This window comes from Martes martes, assembly GCF_963455335.1.
Source record: "Martes martes genome assembly, chromosome: 4".
Taxonomy (NCBI): domain Eukaryota; kingdom Metazoa; phylum Chordata; class Mammalia; order Carnivora; family Mustelidae; genus Martes; species Martes martes.
In genome coordinates, this window is record NC_137891.1 from 67127842 (window position 1) to 67145266 (window position 17425).

At 37.6% G+C, this 17425-nt stretch overlaps 1 protein-coding gene across 2 annotated transcripts in view; it reads left to right on the forward strand.

Moving 5' to 3' along the window:
* Positions 1-14960, forward strand: part of ARMC1 (armadillo repeat containing 1) — a 32375-nt gene extending 17415 nt beyond the window's left edge. Inside the window, exons 4-7 of one of the 2 annotated variants that reach the window (XM_080800051.1) lie at positions 3886-4075; positions 11302-11418; positions 11508-11582; positions 12791-14960. In XM_080800051.1, coding sequence (XP_080656177.1) covers positions 3886-4075; positions 11302-11418; positions 11508-11582; positions 12791-12982 — 574 coding nt within the window. In that variant the 3' untranslated portion in view covers positions 12983-14960. The remainder of the gene's footprint in view (positions 1-3885; positions 4076-11301; positions 11419-11507; positions 11583-12790) is intronic. The other variant, XM_080800050.1, reaches the window with a different exon arrangement.
* The last annotated feature ends 2465 nt before the right edge of the window (positions 14961-17425 follow it).

A 17425-nucleotide genomic window follows, 5' to 3' on the forward strand; every position in this document is an offset into this window, starting at 1 on the left:
AATGGCTCTAGCTCTATACTATCCTTCAGAGAATTGAGAAAATAATCACTTATATAGTTTTCTTGTAGAGCTAGTTTCTTTTGCAGGTTCTCAGTCAGAAAAGTTAGAGGAATGGTTTGTCAGACATACGGTAGCAATAATTAATCAGGAAAAGGAGCGTTAGCTTAAGGAAACTGACAGCAGAGGCAGTCTTCCCTTTTTCCTGAAACTTCTGTCCAGTATGGTAGTCATTAGCCACATGTGGCAGTTTGAATTTAAATTAATTAAAATTAAATTTAAAAACCAATTTTTCACTTGTACCAGCCATATTCTCAGTATTCAGTAGTCATGTAACTAGTTGACTACATTTCCATCATCTCTGAGAGTTACGTTGGGCAGTGCTACTGTTCTGAAATTTCTTTGCCTAACTATATAAAAAGCTATTTTTGTATTTTGGATTACTTTTATTTTGTAGGTTTTTTTTTTTTAACAAGTTCCAGTAGAAGAATTACAGAATCAAGGAATATGGATATTTTTGTGTATTCTTATCACAGTTAATTTTTTTCAAATAGTACCAATTATATTCTTACAAGCAGTTTCCACTTCATTGAATTTTATCAAACATTGGATGGATTGCTGCATTGCTTTTCTCCTTTTCTACCCCTGTCCAGTTCTAGATCAGTTGAAAAAATGTTAAACCATCTGTGTTCTTCAGGGTTGGTATAAGATAGATGACATGGGTAGGTACATAAATTCATTGAAATCGATGTGGAAAATTTTTGTATTTGCATTTTTCGTGAAACATTCTCAAATTTTACACCAGATTCTCAAAGGCATTAGTAAGTAACCCTGTGTGGTTTAGAACTACACAGTGCTTATTCTGCAGAACAGGAAGATAATCATTTAATGTTACAGTGGTTTAGTATTTTTTGTCTTTAGTGGTTCATCAGGAAACAGTTTTTTTGAAGTAATGTATGCATTTAAAAATTTTTTATACAGAGCTCATTAGTTGAGTCTTTTATGTGTTGTGATGATTGTTTTTTTATTTGGTGCAAATACTTGAAAACAGTATTGGTGGTGGAAAAGGGGTAGCAGAGACATTGTTTTTTCCTTCCTAAATTCATGAGTATCTCTAACTACTGTCCTCATACTCTTTACAACTTGTGGTTGGTTGGTATTTAAAATATCTCAGAACTACAGTGACCTTTTTAGTACTGTAAAACAGCTGCCAGAAAAGTGCTGAGATATCTCCCCCTCAAAATAGTCTTTTTGATAGCTTCTTGCAATACACAGCCAAAATCATTCAAAGTAATTGATCTCTGTGGTCAACAGTAGCCCAGAAAAGCAGTGGCTATAGTAAATTGAGTGCCCAGAAATTGCCAGATTAGTACCTCTGGACCTGTAGTTCTTTATAGATTTATAGTTTGAATATTAGAGATTGAGGTGGTCCTGCTCATTCAGTAAACAAATGGATCGTGAAAAGTTTAGTGAGGCCCTGTGGAGAGAATACATCCCCATTCTTGAAGAGAAAAAAAATAGAAAATTAAGATCAGTAATATAAGTATAGTATTTTACTATATTTTAAAAGATTTTATTTATTTATTTTTTAAGATTTTATTTATTTATTTGACAGAGATCACAAGTAGGCAGAGAAGCAGGCAGAGGAAGGGAAGCAGGCTCCCTGCTGATCAGAGAGCCCGACCCTGGGATCATGACCTGAGCCGAAGGCAGAGGCTTTAACCCACTGAGCCACCCAGGCGCCCCTATTTTATTTTATTTTTTTTAAATTTTATTTATTTATTTGACAGAGATCACAAATAGGCAGAGAGGCGGGCAGAGAGAGAGAGGTGGAAGCAGACTCCCCGCTGAGCAGAGAGCCCAACGTGGGGCTCAATCCTAGGACCCTGGGATCATGACCTGAGCCAAAGGCAGAGGCTTTAACCCACTGAGCCACCTAGGCACCCCTGTTTATTTATTTTAGAGAGAGACTGTGATGGGGAGGGAGAGAGAATCTAGAGCAAACTCCACGCTGTACACAGAACCCAATATGGGGTTTGTTCTCACGACCCTGAAATCATAACCTGGGCTAAAACCAAGAGTGGGACGCTTAACTGACTGAGCCACCCAGGTGCCCCAGCATAGTACTTTAAATGTAGAGGGAGGGGGCACCTGGGTGGCTCAGTGGGTTAAGCCGCTGCCTTCGGCTCAGGTCATGATTCCAGGGTTCTGGGATTGAGTCCCACATCGGGCTCTCTGCTCAGGAGGGAGCCTGCTTCCCTCTCTCTCTCTCTCTCTGCCTGCCTCTCTGCCTACTTGTGATCTCTCTCTGTTAAATAAATAAATAAAATCTTTAAAAAAAAATGTAGAGGGAGGAATGGAGTGAGGAAGCTTCACAAGGAAGATGGTAGTTGAGGTTGAGCCTTCAAGGGAGGAGTAAATTTGAAAGCTGGGTAAAGCTCTTTTGATTGAGGAAAAGGCATTTATAAAAGGTATTCAAAAAAAGACAAAAGGAGCTGATGTTGGTAGAGCTGAACAGGAGTAGATTTAAAGGCCTCAAATGTATAAGGTTTGGACTTAATTGAGCTTATCTATAAGTGAAATGAGGGTTATTTTTTATACTTATATGTATTTACTGTTTATTCAGTTTAACTAACTAAAAAGCATTAGTCTGGGGGCGCCTGGGTGGCTCAGTGGGTTAAAGCCTCTGCCTTCGGCTCAGGTCATGATCCCAGGGTCCTGGGATTGAGCCCCGCATCAGGCTCTCTGCTCAGCAGGGAGCCTGCTTCCTCCTCTCTCTCTGCCTGCCTCTCTGACTACTTGTGATCTCTCTTTCTGTCAAATAAATAAATAAATAAAAATATTCAAAAAAATAATAATAAATAAAAAGCATTAGTCTGTACTGTCCAGTTTGGACACTTTCCACATATGGTGATTTATTAATTCAAAGTAAATAAAATCATTTTTTTAGTTGTGGTTGCTCAGTAGCCATATGTGGTGAGTGGACAGTGCAACTGTAATGTCAATGCAGAAAGTCTTTGGACAGAATGGCACTAGATGTTTATGTGAGGAGCTATGGTAGAATTTAAAAGTTCAAGAATGAAAACTTTTGTTTTAGTTGTGGTTTCCTGAGATAGATAGATAGATAGATAGATACACACACACTTTGTAAAAGATATGTAAAAAATGTAAATTAAGAAACAATCAGTTTGAATTTATTACAAAATCTCTTTATTGAAGTAACTCTAAGATGAATGATCCTCTCCTGATTTGTTTTCTCCCTTTGGATTTTATGTTTTATACCTTCTTGAAGGTAAGGGTACTTTCAAATTACATTAGTACGAATTCAGGGATAGGTTATATCTTGATTCTTTTAGTTGATTGTTGAATTAATGATTTTGATTAAATATGCTGTTATACTGTTATAGTGATAAGTTTGGAATCTCAGTGAACCACAGATTTAAAATGAAATTAGAAGACCCTGGGGCACCTGGGTGCCTCAGTCCTTTCATTAAGTGTCACATTCTTGGTTTCAGCTCAGGGTCTTGGATTGAGCCCTGTGTAGGGCTCAACACTCAGCCAGGAGTCTGCTGGAGATTCTTTAAAACCCCTCCCTCTCCCTCTCCTCTGTTCCTCCTCACCTCCACCCCCCATGCACATGTGCACATGCTCTCTCTGTATGTAATACATAAAATCTTAAAAAAAAAAAAAAGACATGAAATTAGAAGACCTTTTGAGCAACTAGGTGCTTTTCCTATGTTGTTGGGTATTCTAGGATTCACTGGTATTTCCTTTCAGTTGAACAAAGCATCAGAATGAAGAAAACAAGGCTCTGCAAAGTCAAGGGATAAAATTACAGAATCAATAGAAGTGACAAGACAAATTAATTTGTGTGTGTTTCTTTTCAAGGACTACGACTCCAGGAGAAACAAAACTGCTGGCTTCTGAAATTTATGACATTCTTCAGTCTTCCAATATGGCAGATGGTGATAGTTTCAATGAAATGAATTCACGTAGAAGGAAAGCTCAGTTTTTTCTGGGAACTACAAATAAACGTGCCAAAACAGTGGTTTTGCACATAGATGGTCTTGATGATACGGTAAGACTTTCATAAACACGTGGTTTATAAGATGGGGTGGGAAAGCGGTGGATCCACCTTCGTCAGAAGGTCAGTAGTAGCCTAAGGCTGTATCACAGTCCCTGTCTCATTTACTTACCTCATCATGTAGGCATTTTATTACCTCACATCATCACAAGAGGAGGGGTAAGTATAATACGATAAGATATTTAGAGGGAGGGCCACCTGGGTGGCTCAGTGGGTTAAAGCCTCTGCTTTCCAATGGGGTCATGATCCCAGGGTCCTGGGATAGAGCCCTGGATTTGGCTCTGCTGGGTGGGGAGCCTGCTTCCTCCCCTGCCCCCGATGCCTCTCTGCCTACTTGTGATCTCTGTCAAATAAATAAATAAAATCTTTAAAAAAAAAAAAAAAAGATACTTAGATCACATTGATGTAACTTATTATAATGTATTGTTATATTTTATTTTAGTAATCATTATTATTAATCTCTTACTGAGCCTAATTTATAAATAAACTTACCATATGTATGTATAGGAAGAAAACATAGTCTGTATAGGTTTTGGTACTTTCTGCAGTTTTAGGCATCCCCTGGGGGTCTTAGAATGGATCTCCCATGTATAAGATGAAGAAGAGGGACTACTGTAAATAGTTTCTTGAGTGACATTTGCCAGCAGTCTTGAAGAATAAGTCCCACGGGGGCATTTTGTCCTAAAGGTGTTGGTTAATCAGAGGACATAACAATTTTAAATATTTATGTACTCAAATAGCACTAACAGCCAACTGAATCTATATTTATGGGACCACCCTGTCCAGCAACAAGATAATATTCATTGTTTCCACATACACGTGGAATATTTACCAAGGTAGACCTTATTGTGGGCCATCAAAACAAGTATTAATAAACTTAAAAGACTTATGCAAAGTATGTTCTCTTAGCACAAGGAAAAACAAATTAGAAATCAGAAACGAAGTTATTTGGAAACCAACCAAATATTTTGGAGACTAAATAATAGATTTCTAAAATAACCATGAGTCAATGAAGAAATCAAGAGATTATAAAGCATTTTAAACTGAACAAAAATGAAAATGTAATATCAAAATTTGTGGGACGCTGGTAAAACAAATAATTAGAAGGTAATTCAATAGCACCAAATGCCTGAATATTTATATACAAGAAAGAAAAGTTCTCAGTGACTTAAGCTTCTACCTTAAGAAACCAGAAAAAGAAGAACAAATTAAGTCCAAAGCAGAAGAAACAAAACAAATCAGTGCAATGAAAAGCAATAGAGAAAAAACAATGAAATCAAAAGCTAATTCTTTGACATTATCAATACCAGAAATAAGAGAAAGAAAACATTGTTATTTAATGTCAGTGGTATTAAATATATTGATAATGTTGTGTAACCTTCACCTCTATATTGCTTATGAATGTACAGTTTTTTTATCTTGTAAAACCTAAAACTCCATACTCATTACACAGTAACTCCCCTTTCATCCTTCCCCCCAGTCCCTGGCAACCACTATTTCACTTTCTGTCTCTATGATTTCAAAAAATCAGTCTCTTTTAAGATGTTTTAAAATAAGAAAAAGCATTTTCTGTCCACCTACATTTTTGCCATTTCCAGGGCTCTTAATTCTTTTGTGTAGATTCTGGATTTTCGTCTGGTTTCATTTTCCTTCTGTTAACACTTTTTACAGTAGAACAGGTCTGCTGGCAATGAATTCTTTCAGGTTTTTGTTTTTTTTTAATAGAAATAGAATTCACATACTATAAATAACACCATTTTGAAGTGTTCAATTCCGTGCTTCTGGTATATTTACAGGTGTGTGCAGCCATCACCATAGTCTAATTCCAGAACATTTCATTACTCCAAAAGGAAGCCTCGTACCCATTAGCAGTCACTACCCCCTACCCCCTGATAATCCCTAATTTACTTTCTGTGTCTATGGATTTGCCTTCTCTGGACATTTCATATAAATGGAATCATAGGCTGTGTGACCTTTCATGCCTGGCTTTCACTTCAGCATAATGTTTCCAAGGTTCATCCCTATTGTAGCATGTATTGTCCGTCTTTCCTCTTTGTAATATTCCATTGTATGGATGTACTATATTTTGTTTATTCATTCATCAATTGATGCATATTTGGGCTGTTTCCACTTTTTGGCTATTATTAATAATTCTGCTGTGAACATTGGTGTATAAGTTTTGTGTGGATTTATGTCCTCATTTCTCTTGGAATTGTTCCTGGGGTAGAGTTGCTAGGATGATACATTAACCTTGTTTAGCTTTTGAGCAACTTCCAGAGTGTTTTCTACAGAGTCTGCGCCATTTTACATTCTCATCAGCAACATATGAGGGGTCACTTTCTCCATCTCGTTCTTGTCGGCATATATTTCTTTTGTTGTTTAGTAGCGGCCCTAGTGGATGTGTGTGAAGTAGTATCTTATTGTGAGCTTTTTTTGCTGTTTTTTTGGGGGGGGGGTTTGTTTCTATTTTGTCGTGGCTTTGATAGGGATTTCCTAGTGATTAATGATGTTGAGTATCTTTACATGTGCTTATTGGCCATTTTTCAGTGGTTGATGTAGTGTTGATTGTATGTATCTTTAATTTGTCATGTATTTTCTCTTTTGGAGAAATGCCTATTGTCTATTTTTAAAGTGTTTATTTGTCTTCATTCTTGAGATGAATTCTAGTATCAGGTATTACACTGGTGGTTTTCATTTTTTTTTTTTTTAAGATTTTATTTATTTGTCAGAGAGCACAAGCAGGGGGAGCAGCAGGCAGAGGGAGAAGCAGGCTCCATGCGGCACTTGATCCCAGGATTCTGGGATCATGACCTGAGCCGAAGGCAGACACTTAACATACTGAGCCACCAAGGCATCCTGGTGATTTTCATATTTTGAATCAACCTTTCACTCCTAGGATAAATCCCAGTTGGTCATGCTATATAATCTTTTTAGTATGCTGCTGGATTCAGCTTGCTGGGATTCTGTTGAGGTATTTTGTGTGTGTATTCCTACAAGGTATTTTATAGTTTTATTTACAGTTTTCTTTCATGTGGTATCTTTTTCTGGTTTTGGTATCAGGGTAATAACTGACTACATAAAATGAGCTGCGAAGTGTCTGGATGAGTTTGTGAAAGATTGGTGTTGATTATTTCATAAACATATGGTAGAGTTAACCAGTGAAACTGTTTGGTCCAGAGCTTGCTTTGTGGGATATTTTCTGGTTTTGATTTAATCTCCTTACTTATTACAGGTCTACTTTTCCTTCCTAGAGTCAGTTTTGATAATTTTATTTTTCTAGGAATTTGTCCATTTCATTGAGATTATCTAAGGTGTTGGCATAATGTGTTGTTGATAGTATTTGCTTATAATCCTTTTGTTTCAGTCAGATTATTTTTTTAAAGATTTTATTTATTTATTTGACAGAGATCACAAGTAGGCGGAGAGTCAGGCAGAGAGAGATGGTGGGAAAGCAGTCTCTCTGCTGAGCAGAGAGCCTGATGCAGGGCTCCATCCCAGAACCCTGAGATCATGACCTGAGCCAAAGGCAGAGGCTTAACCCACTGAGCCACCCAGGCACCCCTGTTTCAGTCAGATTTGCCTTAATGTCCTTTTATTCCTGATTTTAGTAATTTGAGTCTTCTTTCTCTGTTTTTCTTGTTTAGCTAAAAGGATTATCAGTTTTTTGTTTTTGTTTGTTTTTTTTTTTTTAAGATTTATTTATTTATTTGATAGAGAGAGAGATCACAAATAGGCAGAGCGGCAGGCAGAGGGAGAGGAGGAAGCAGGCCGCCTACCGAGCAGAGAGCCCGATGTGGGGCTGGATCCCAGGACCCTGGGATCATGACCTGAGCCGAAGGCAGAGGCTTAACCCACTGAGCCACCCAGGCGCCCCAAAGGATTATCAGTTTTGTTAATCTTTTCAAAGAACCAACTTTTTAGTTTTGATTTTTTTTTTCTATTTTTTCCCTGCCATAATCTTTATTTCCTTCCCTCTGCTTTCTCTGGGCTTTCTTAAATTAGAAATTAAGGTTCCTGACTTGAGGTTTTCTTCTATTTTAATGTAGTTATTATAGCTTATAAATTTTTGTTTAACCACTGCTTTCTCTGTATGCATCAGATTTGGTATGTGGTGTTTTCATTTTATTTCTCTCAAAGTATTTTCTTTTTATTAAAAAGATTTTATTTATTTATTTGACAGAGATCACAAGCAGGCAGAGAGGCAGGCAGAGAGAGCGGAGGAAGCAGGCTCCCTGCTGAGCAGAGAGCCTGATGCGGGACTCGATCCCAGGATCCTGGGATCATGACCTGAGCCGAAAGCAGAGGCTTAACCCACTGAGCCACCCAGGTTCCCTCTCTCAAAGTATTTTCTAATTTTTCTTGTGATTTCTTTGACACATTGGTTCTTATTTAGGAGTTTGTTTTATTTCCATATATTTCTGAATTTTCCAAATATCCTTCTGTTATTAATTTCTAATTTCATTTCATGTGATTTGACAACATTGGAAGATTTCAGTCCTTTTCAGTATATCCAGGCTTGTTTCATGGCCTACCAGGGTCTATGGTCTGTCCTAGAGAATGTTCCACATGTCCCTGAGAATGTGTACACTGTTGTTTGGAGTATCATAAGTGTTGAAATCTGTTGAATTCTGTTGCTTTATGCTGTTGTTTAAGTCTTATTTTCCTTGCTCATTTTTTGTCTACCTAGTCTGTTCATTTTTTTTTTAAGATTTTATTTATTTATTTGACAGAAATCACAAGTAGGCAGAGAGGCAGGCAGAGAGAGAGAGGGGGAAGCAGGCTCCCCGCGGAGCAGAGAGCCCGATGTGGGGCTCAATCCCAGGACCCTGGGATCACGACCCGAGCTGAAGGCAGAGGCTTTAACCCACTGAGCCACCCAGGAGCCATAGTCTGTTCATTTTTGAAAGTCAGATATTAAAGTCTCTAACTCCTTTGTATGTCTGGTAGAGTCCTTTTTTTTTTGGAAAGATTATTTTCAGTGGGTGTGAAAATCTGAGGGACAGAATTTTCTTTTTCTTTTTCTTTTTTCTTTCCTTTTGTTTTAAACACCATACTTTAAGACATTGCTCCACTGTCTTCCTTGCATTGTTTCTATTCGGGATTCTAGTTTTCTTATTTGTGTTCTTCTCTATGTAATATATCTTATTTTTCTCACTCTGCCTACTTCTAAGAGTTTCTCTTTCATCACTGCTTTTGATCTGTTTTTTTTATAATGTGCCTTGGTATAATTTTCTTCATGTTTATTCAGCTTCTTGGATCTCTGGGTCTATCATATACAGCAAATTTGGACAATTTTTTTCTATTATTTCTTCAAATATTGTTTCTATCCCCCTTCCCCTTGGTCTTTCAGGGATTCCTGTTATACATATTCAGCCATGTGAAGTCTCACAGCTTGCTGATACTCTGCTCATTTTTTTCTTTTTTTTTCCCAATTCTTTTTTTTCCCCCCGCTCTTTCATTTTAGTTTCTGTTGATATTTGCTAAATTTTTCCTTTGCAAGTGTTTAACTTCCTGTTAATCTCATTCACTGTGTTTTTTTTCTTTACCATTGACACTTTTATTTTATTATTTATTTTTTTATTTTAAGTAGGTTCCATGCCTAACGTGGGGCTTGAACTCATGACCCTAAAATCAGGAGTTAAATGCTCTGCAGCCAGGCGCCCCGTATTTTATTTCTAGAAGTTTGATTTGGGTCTTTTAATATCTCCTTAACATGTTTATTTATACTTTATCTATTTGAACTTATAGAAGATGGTTGGAATAATTTTAATCTCCTTACTAACTTAATCATCTGTGTTTCTTTGAGTCTATTTTTATAGATTGAATTTGTAATTATAGATTGGCTTTTAAGAGTCTGATACTTAACAGACTGAGCTTCCCCAGGCACCCCTGTAGTTACTTTTCAATCCATTTTTGCTTTGGACCCCATGTTTGAGACTTGATATCCAAGTGAATATGTCTGATAGCAAATAAAAATAAAGTCCTCTTGGAGATACACATCTGTGTATGGTTGAAGTGATGGGAATAGTCTGCTAAGAGATGAAGTTGAAAAAAAAATCACTTAGTTTTAGGCACTGGACCTTGGTGACAAGACGAGACAGATAGAATAACCAGTGGTCTAAGTAGTGTATTATTAGGAATCAAAAAAACATTGAAAGGGGTATGTTTTATTGTGTTGTCAGAGGCAAATGACAACTAAAGAGAGGGTATTAGCCCTTGAGAATGCAGTGGTAACCATTGAGAATGCAATAAATGAAGGAGGTGGTGGTATTTATAAATACCAAGTGCTTTAAAAAGTAGTGAGTCATACACTGAACGCTAATTCTAACATCAGTCCATCAGAATTATCCTCAGAGACTTTTAAGTTAGAGCACAGGTCAGCAAACCTTTTCTTTAAAGGGCCAAATAGTAAATATTTTAGGTTTTGCAGGGCATATGGTCTTTCTTAAATCTATTAACTCTGCTGTAGTATGATATTAGCCTCAGACAGTAGATAGAAAACAAATGCGTGTGGCTGTGTTCCAGAAAAAACAGTTGGTAGACTATATAGTATGCTCACCCTTAAGCTAGAAGAACCTCTGCTTTTCAGCAGTTTTTATATATATTATTCTGTATTATTATTTTAGTAATATTTAGTCTGTATTATTTCTGTATTATTATTTTGCATTAAGTTTTAAATTAATATTGGCTAACTTCTTTCTTTTTCTTTTTTTTTTTAAATTTATTTGACGGAGAGAGAGATCACAAGTAGACTGAGAGGCAGGCGTGGGAGGGGGGGGAAGCAGGCCCCCTGCTGAGCAGAGAGCCTGATGTGGGGCTCGATCCCAGGACCCCAAGATCATGACCTGAGCCGAAAGCAGAGGGTTAACCCACTGAGCCACCCAGATGCCCCTGGCTAACTTATTTCTGATAAAAATTATTAAAACTGAGTGTTGGTAATGAAGTTTGAAAAAAAAATCCAGCGGGAATTATTAGTCTGTTGATCTTATAAAATTTAATAAACTTGACTGAACACCACCCCAGTATGCCCTCAAGAATGAGTCCGTAGAACTGAAATAGGGATTTTTGCTACCCCTCCCCACTCCTCTGCGGCCTCCCCCCCCCATGATGACTAATTCTGTGTGGTTTGAGTTGATTTGTTTCTTTTTATTATTTTGCCAAATTTTTAAAATATTTTGCCAATTTTAATAATAATTTGTTTTTGTTTTTTACCTTTCCAGTCTCGGAGAAATCTCTGTGAAGAGGCTTTGTTAAAAATTAAAGGTGTTATTAGCTTTACTTTTCAAATGGCTGTTCAAAGATGTGTGGTGCGGATCCGTTCAGATTTGAAAGCAGAGGTTAGTATTTTAAATGGCTGAATGTGCTTGAGGTTGGTTATAGGTAAACAAATCATTGTTCAAAATTGTTCCTTTTAATCCTGGCCTAGGCTTTGGCATCAGCGATAGCATCGACCAAGGTTATGAAGGCTCAGCAAGTTGTGAAAAGTGAAAGTGGAGAAGAGGTAAATGCTTTCAGTTTACTTTATACTTAACTGACTCCTAATTATTCTTTATGGCTAGCAGATTGTTAGTATTTTCAGGCTGTAGTTGCCAAATATACAGGAGTGTGATTGGGTCAGATTATCTTAATGTTTCTTGGCTAACAGTTAATCCTTCTAGAAATAGAAGTCTTTTGTGGATTTCAAAGTCTGTTCTTACATTTTGTGGGTTTCAGAGTGTCTTTATCTCAGTGGAGACAGCTTCCTAATTTTTTTTTTTTTAAGATTTTATTTATTTGACAGAGATCACAAGTAGGCAAAGAGGGAGGCAGAGAGAGAGGAGGAAGCAGGCTCCCTGCTGAGTGGAGAGCCCGATGTGGGGCTTGATCCCAGGGCCCTGAGATCATGACCTGAGCCCAAGGCAGAGGCTTTAACCCACTGAGCCACCCAGGCACCCAACGTCTTCCTAATTTTATATGGAAGTAAAGGGTATCTAGTTTCCTTACATTGGTTTTTATTTTTTATTTTTATTAGTATTTTTAAAAAGATTTTATTTATTTATTTGACAGACAGAGATCACAAGTAGGCAGACAGGCAGGCAGAGAGAGAGGGGGAAGCAGGCTCCCCGCTGAGCAGAAAGCCTGATATGGGGCTCTGTGATCATGACCTGAGCAGAAGGCAGAGGCTTAACCCACTAAGCCACCCCCACGCCCCTTACATTGGGTTTTTTGTTTTTGTTTTTATTTTTTTTCTTACATTGGTTTTTAAATACTGTCTTCTAACCTTAGTTTTGCTAATGTAAAAAATAAAGGTCTGTTCTCACCATGGATAGGTAAAGATAGTGAAAATCTTAGCCTCTTGCTACTTTTGCCACTAGGGAAAACAAATCTGCATTTCTTTAGGGTATTTGTCTTCCCATGGAAAGGAGATTTAGTGGCCCTTCAGGGTAGCCAGATAACTTGCTTTTGTTTTCTTTAAATAGACAAGAATTGCACGCTTATTCCTGGAGCCTCAGGAGAAAAGCATCTTAATTTTCATGTGTATTTCTGCCTTTCCGTGCTCAGCATTTGGGCCTGCCTTTATGTAAGAGGAAGATTTTTTAAAGGAATATAACCCCTGAGAATAAACACGGTGATTAGAATGAGGAGTAAAGTTGACCTTTAACTTAAGACGTATATATCTTTGTCAGTTAGGATGATTTTGTAGTAACTCTTAACATGTCTCTGTATCAGATGCTGGTCCCATTCCAAGATACGCCTGTGGAAGTCGAACAGAACACAGAACTGCCCGACTACCTGCCTGAGGATGAGAGTCCCACAAAGGAACAAGACAAAGCAGTGTCCCGAGTCGGCTCACACCCAGAGGGTGGAGCCAGCTGGCTCAGCACAGCTGCAAACTTTTTATCCAGATCATTTTACTGGTGACTTCACTTTGGGTCTCAAGGACTGTGTGAACCAACAAGGGGCCAGTTTTCCATTGTTGTGGTGAACTGTCAAGTGCAATTTGCAATAAGTTATCATGAAAAGTTTTTAGATTACATGATTGCGTATGCTGCATTTTACATTTTATTGGACATTTTGCCCCACTCAGTGGTAAAAAGGACAGAGGCTACAGGTGGATATCTTTGTTGATGAAGGTATTTTGGTTTTGTTTTCCTTTTTTTGCCTCACTTAAAAAAAAAAAAATGGGTCCACTGTTAAACCAAACATATATATGTGCAGCTTTACATTTTATTTTACGTGAAGCACATGATTAGGAAAACTCATTTTCTCCTCAAGCCTCAGGACCTATCTGAAGAGAAGCTTATTTTTTTTTTTAGTTCAAGTTGTGCATGAATTACTGAACATTTTTCTCTGCTTTTCTTCATGAAAGATACTTGCTTTGGTATTCTTCACTGAAATTGAAAACCTTCCTCATTATCCCCCTTTTGTGCCCTTTTATTTTGCCAACCATGTTTATAGGAAGAACATTACTATAGAGACATTTTGTGAATTAAAATATATCCATATGAACATAGTAGTCCCCTAAAACCACAAGTCTACAAAAACTTTGCAATCTTACTTGTTGTAATTTTAATAAGATCAACACAAAATCAGCGGAGAAGAAGGAAACGTGTATATTAGCAAAGTACTGTTGGAAACTATTTGAACGTGATCAGCTGTGGTTCCAGTTGACTATTGTTCAGTTTGGTTTATATCAGCTCTTAAGAGTTCCGTCCAGCATAATACTGGAAGCAGCTGTAGATGGTCTCTAGGCCTTACTTTGTGGTCATATACTATCCCTCACTAGGTTAAAAAATAGTAAAGAACTGACAAACTTGAAAAAAGAAAACAAAAATTGAATGCCTATAATGCCATAGTGCCATTTGGTAGAGTCTAACCTTAAAACATGAATTGCTTGGCATCTGCCTATTCAGTAGGCATTTCCTTGTATTGCCTTTTGTGAATTTATTATGCACATGCAGTCGTACTGAATGAAAACAAAACACTCAAATTATTGCTTATAAAGAAATAAAGCCAGCATTGGTCCACTTAATCTTGTTCTCATGTCCAGCCAGAAAAAAAGAACTTCAGTGAAGGTAAGATAAATAAATATAAATATACATACATATATATTTTTTGGTAGATAAGAGCTAATTACATATATGTAATGCTTTATTAAATTTCTGAAATATTTGGCAACTAAAATTTTCATTTTGGAAATCCAACTAAATCCAGAAAAATTTTAGTGCTAATCTGATTAAGAAACTAATATGGAGAGTTTGACATTCTTTTTCATCAACATTTAGAGCTGCTATTTTATTGCTTGTGGAGAATGTGAGGTGAATATTGGACCCTGGAGGGTTTCCTTGCATTTTCATCGCTTCTCTTTTAGAGAAAATTAAAAGCATCCAGTGTCACTGGAAAAAAAATTATTGTAAAATACTTCACCAACAAGAATCTTGAGTTCATGACCTTCTGGAGGGAGGGGTAGTGAGGGCATTGGCAATGATAGTTTTCATGTGTCTGGGCTCTGATTTAGATGACACGCACAACTGAAAGTAGAAGCTTTCAAGGCATGTATTGTTTTAAATGCATAATACAACTTGCTGCCAGAACCAGATGTGTTGAAAATGAAAACAAAACCACCTCCTTTCGATAGCCATTAAAACAAAGTTTACTGTTTAACAAGTTTGTATTTTATTTTGCATTGCCACACATCTGCCTATTTAAAAAACTACATCTCTTTGGTAGTAATGGTTCAGTACAAGTAGGTATTACAGCTTGATGTCTGTGTGTTCTAATTCTAAGTGTTCTTTTATTCCAGGTCTTATAGAGCAGTTAAGGCAACTGTAACAGCATTTTTTGAAATATATTGTAAAATAATAAAAGGTAACATAATTAAAATTGAATGGATATTGCATTTTTGTGGTATAAGCATTATTGATTACTCCTGAGCCTGTTTGTATCCACAGTGCCTGGCACCTTCTCCTAGCTCCCTGCAGGTGCGTTACCCAGCTCATTCCCATGCATCTTCCCTTCATTTCCTTCCCGCACCACACCTGCCTCTCCCTGGGTTTGGATCCGATTCTCCTGTACATATACTCATTGTAGCATATATCGTATTAGATTGAAATTAGACTTACCAGTGTTCCCTCCTGGCTTAGCTCTCTGAGAACCGAGAGAGTCTGTAGCTGTTAACTGGCTAGTAGTAACTGAACAAAAATTTTTTTAGGAGGATGAACAAAGAACTTTTCTTGGATCAGTAAAAATAAATGACAGGTAATTGTTAACTTGTTGGGTGACTAGGGAAAATGTCAGGTTGTATTATTTTAATTTTTTCTGGCATGTTTGTTTCTGACTTACTGGTATTTAGCAAGTTTCTTCATTTGCTTTGTCATTTGGTTTTTATTTTTCAGAAGAGTGGGAGAGGAGCATAATACTTGCTCTGTTGAATGAAGTTAAGGTTCGCTTATAATATCGTGATTCTTATAGAATTGTTATAAGAGAAATTTATTTATTGTTTCAACGTCCTGTTTTATAACTAACTAGCTATGTAATTTTAGGTAATAATGTAGTCTCTGAGGTTTTTCATTAATGGAATGGTGATAATTCTTCTACTTTATGGGATCATTATTTGAATCCGATGAGATCATCACAAGTAACTTGAAACTAATTCTAAGTTTAAGATGGAATTACTCTTACTGGAAGTTTGACACGATTCTATTCTTGTGCGCGATTCCAAGTGAGACACTATACCTTTGTAAACACACGTTATCTGGCTCCTCAACTTTCTCTATCCAGTTGAGGGTATTTTTTTGAGGGTTAGTTCACAGGTATTTGATTTTTATCTGAATGTCCCTTGACGAATTCATCTATTGTCAGGATTTCAGTTACCCTTGTGTCAGTAATTTCTAAATCTCCACGTACTGTCATCTTTGATAGCTCCCCTTCCCTTCACCATACCTATCAGATAGAAAGTCTGTGAATTTTTCTCTTAGAACCAAGCTCATGGTCGGCGTGCAGTGGACTTGAAAACTAAATCTGTCAGCGCCATGCTAAGTCCTTTACAAATATTTAGTCCTTTAACCCTTCACAACCATAGGTAGGTACTTTTGTATCTGCATTTTACAGATGGGGAAAATGAGGCAGAGAAATAGTAAGTAGCTCATTAGTCCCAGGTGACAGAGCTAATAAATGGTGAAGCCAGCACTCCAACCCAGGCAGTCTGGCTCCCAAGTCTCCAAGGCGGCCTGCGTCTTGGGTCCTGCTGCTGTGCCTTTCTGGTTCTACTACTACCATTCCTTTCCGGACCCTCACGCCTGAATCTTATCGAGTGACTTAACTCAGGGGTCTCTTAGCAATCAGAAACTCTGTCTGGACACCAAAAAAGTCTGGTATATGAGAGAAGTAAGTCTGGTGAGGCCACAACAAAGGAAAACACACATAGAGCCGCTGGCCTGTCTAAAGAGGGAAACCATGTTTGCTGCTTGTATTGTGGACTTTTAACAATGTGGAGCTTCTGGACGTTGTGGCTGTTCCAGACCCTTAAAATACTACCTGTGCCACAGATACCACCTCTGGGCCAAAAATTGGCTACTTTAACTTCCAGGGTGGCTACATTCTAATCTAACAGATTAATCTTTTTTTTTTTTTTTAACTATCAGATTAATCTTAACAGTATTTTTGTCATTTTCTGCTGTGATGTCAATAAAGGACTCTGGCTAGTTTGACTGCTTTGTCTAGCACGAAAAATGTCATAAGAGTTTAGCTACCAATGAAGTCCTTCATACATTCTGTAGTATTATTATAGACTTTCTCTATGGGAGGCACGGTTGTTTATCTGTTAGGAAATGTCTGCTTTATTTAGTCTTGTCCATTTTTTATAACTGAAGTATTTTGTATTCATCCTACACTCTAGGTCTTTACTCATACGCTTCTGATTTAGAATTTCCTCCTTTGTACTATCTCTCCTTTAAAAGACTTCATTATGGGGCACTTGGTGGCTCAGTGGGTTAAGCCTCTGCCTTCAGCTCAGATCATGATCCCAGGGTCCTGGGATCCAGCCCTGCATCGGGCTCCCTGCTCAGCAGAGAGCTTCCTCCTCCCCCTGCTCTTGTGCTCTTGGTTGGCGTGCTCTCTCTCTCTCTCTCTCAAATAAATAAGGATCTTTTTAAAAAAATTTTAATAAAAAAATGAAATATTTTATTATGGGGGTGCCTGGGTGGCCCAGTGGTTAAACCTCTGCCTTCGGCTCAGGTCATGATCCCAGGGTCCTGGAATCGAGTCCTGCACTGGGCTTCTTGCTCGGCAGAGAGCCTGCTTCTCCCTCTACTGCTGCCACCACCGTTGCTTGTGTTCTCTCTTCCTCTGTCAAATAAATAAGAG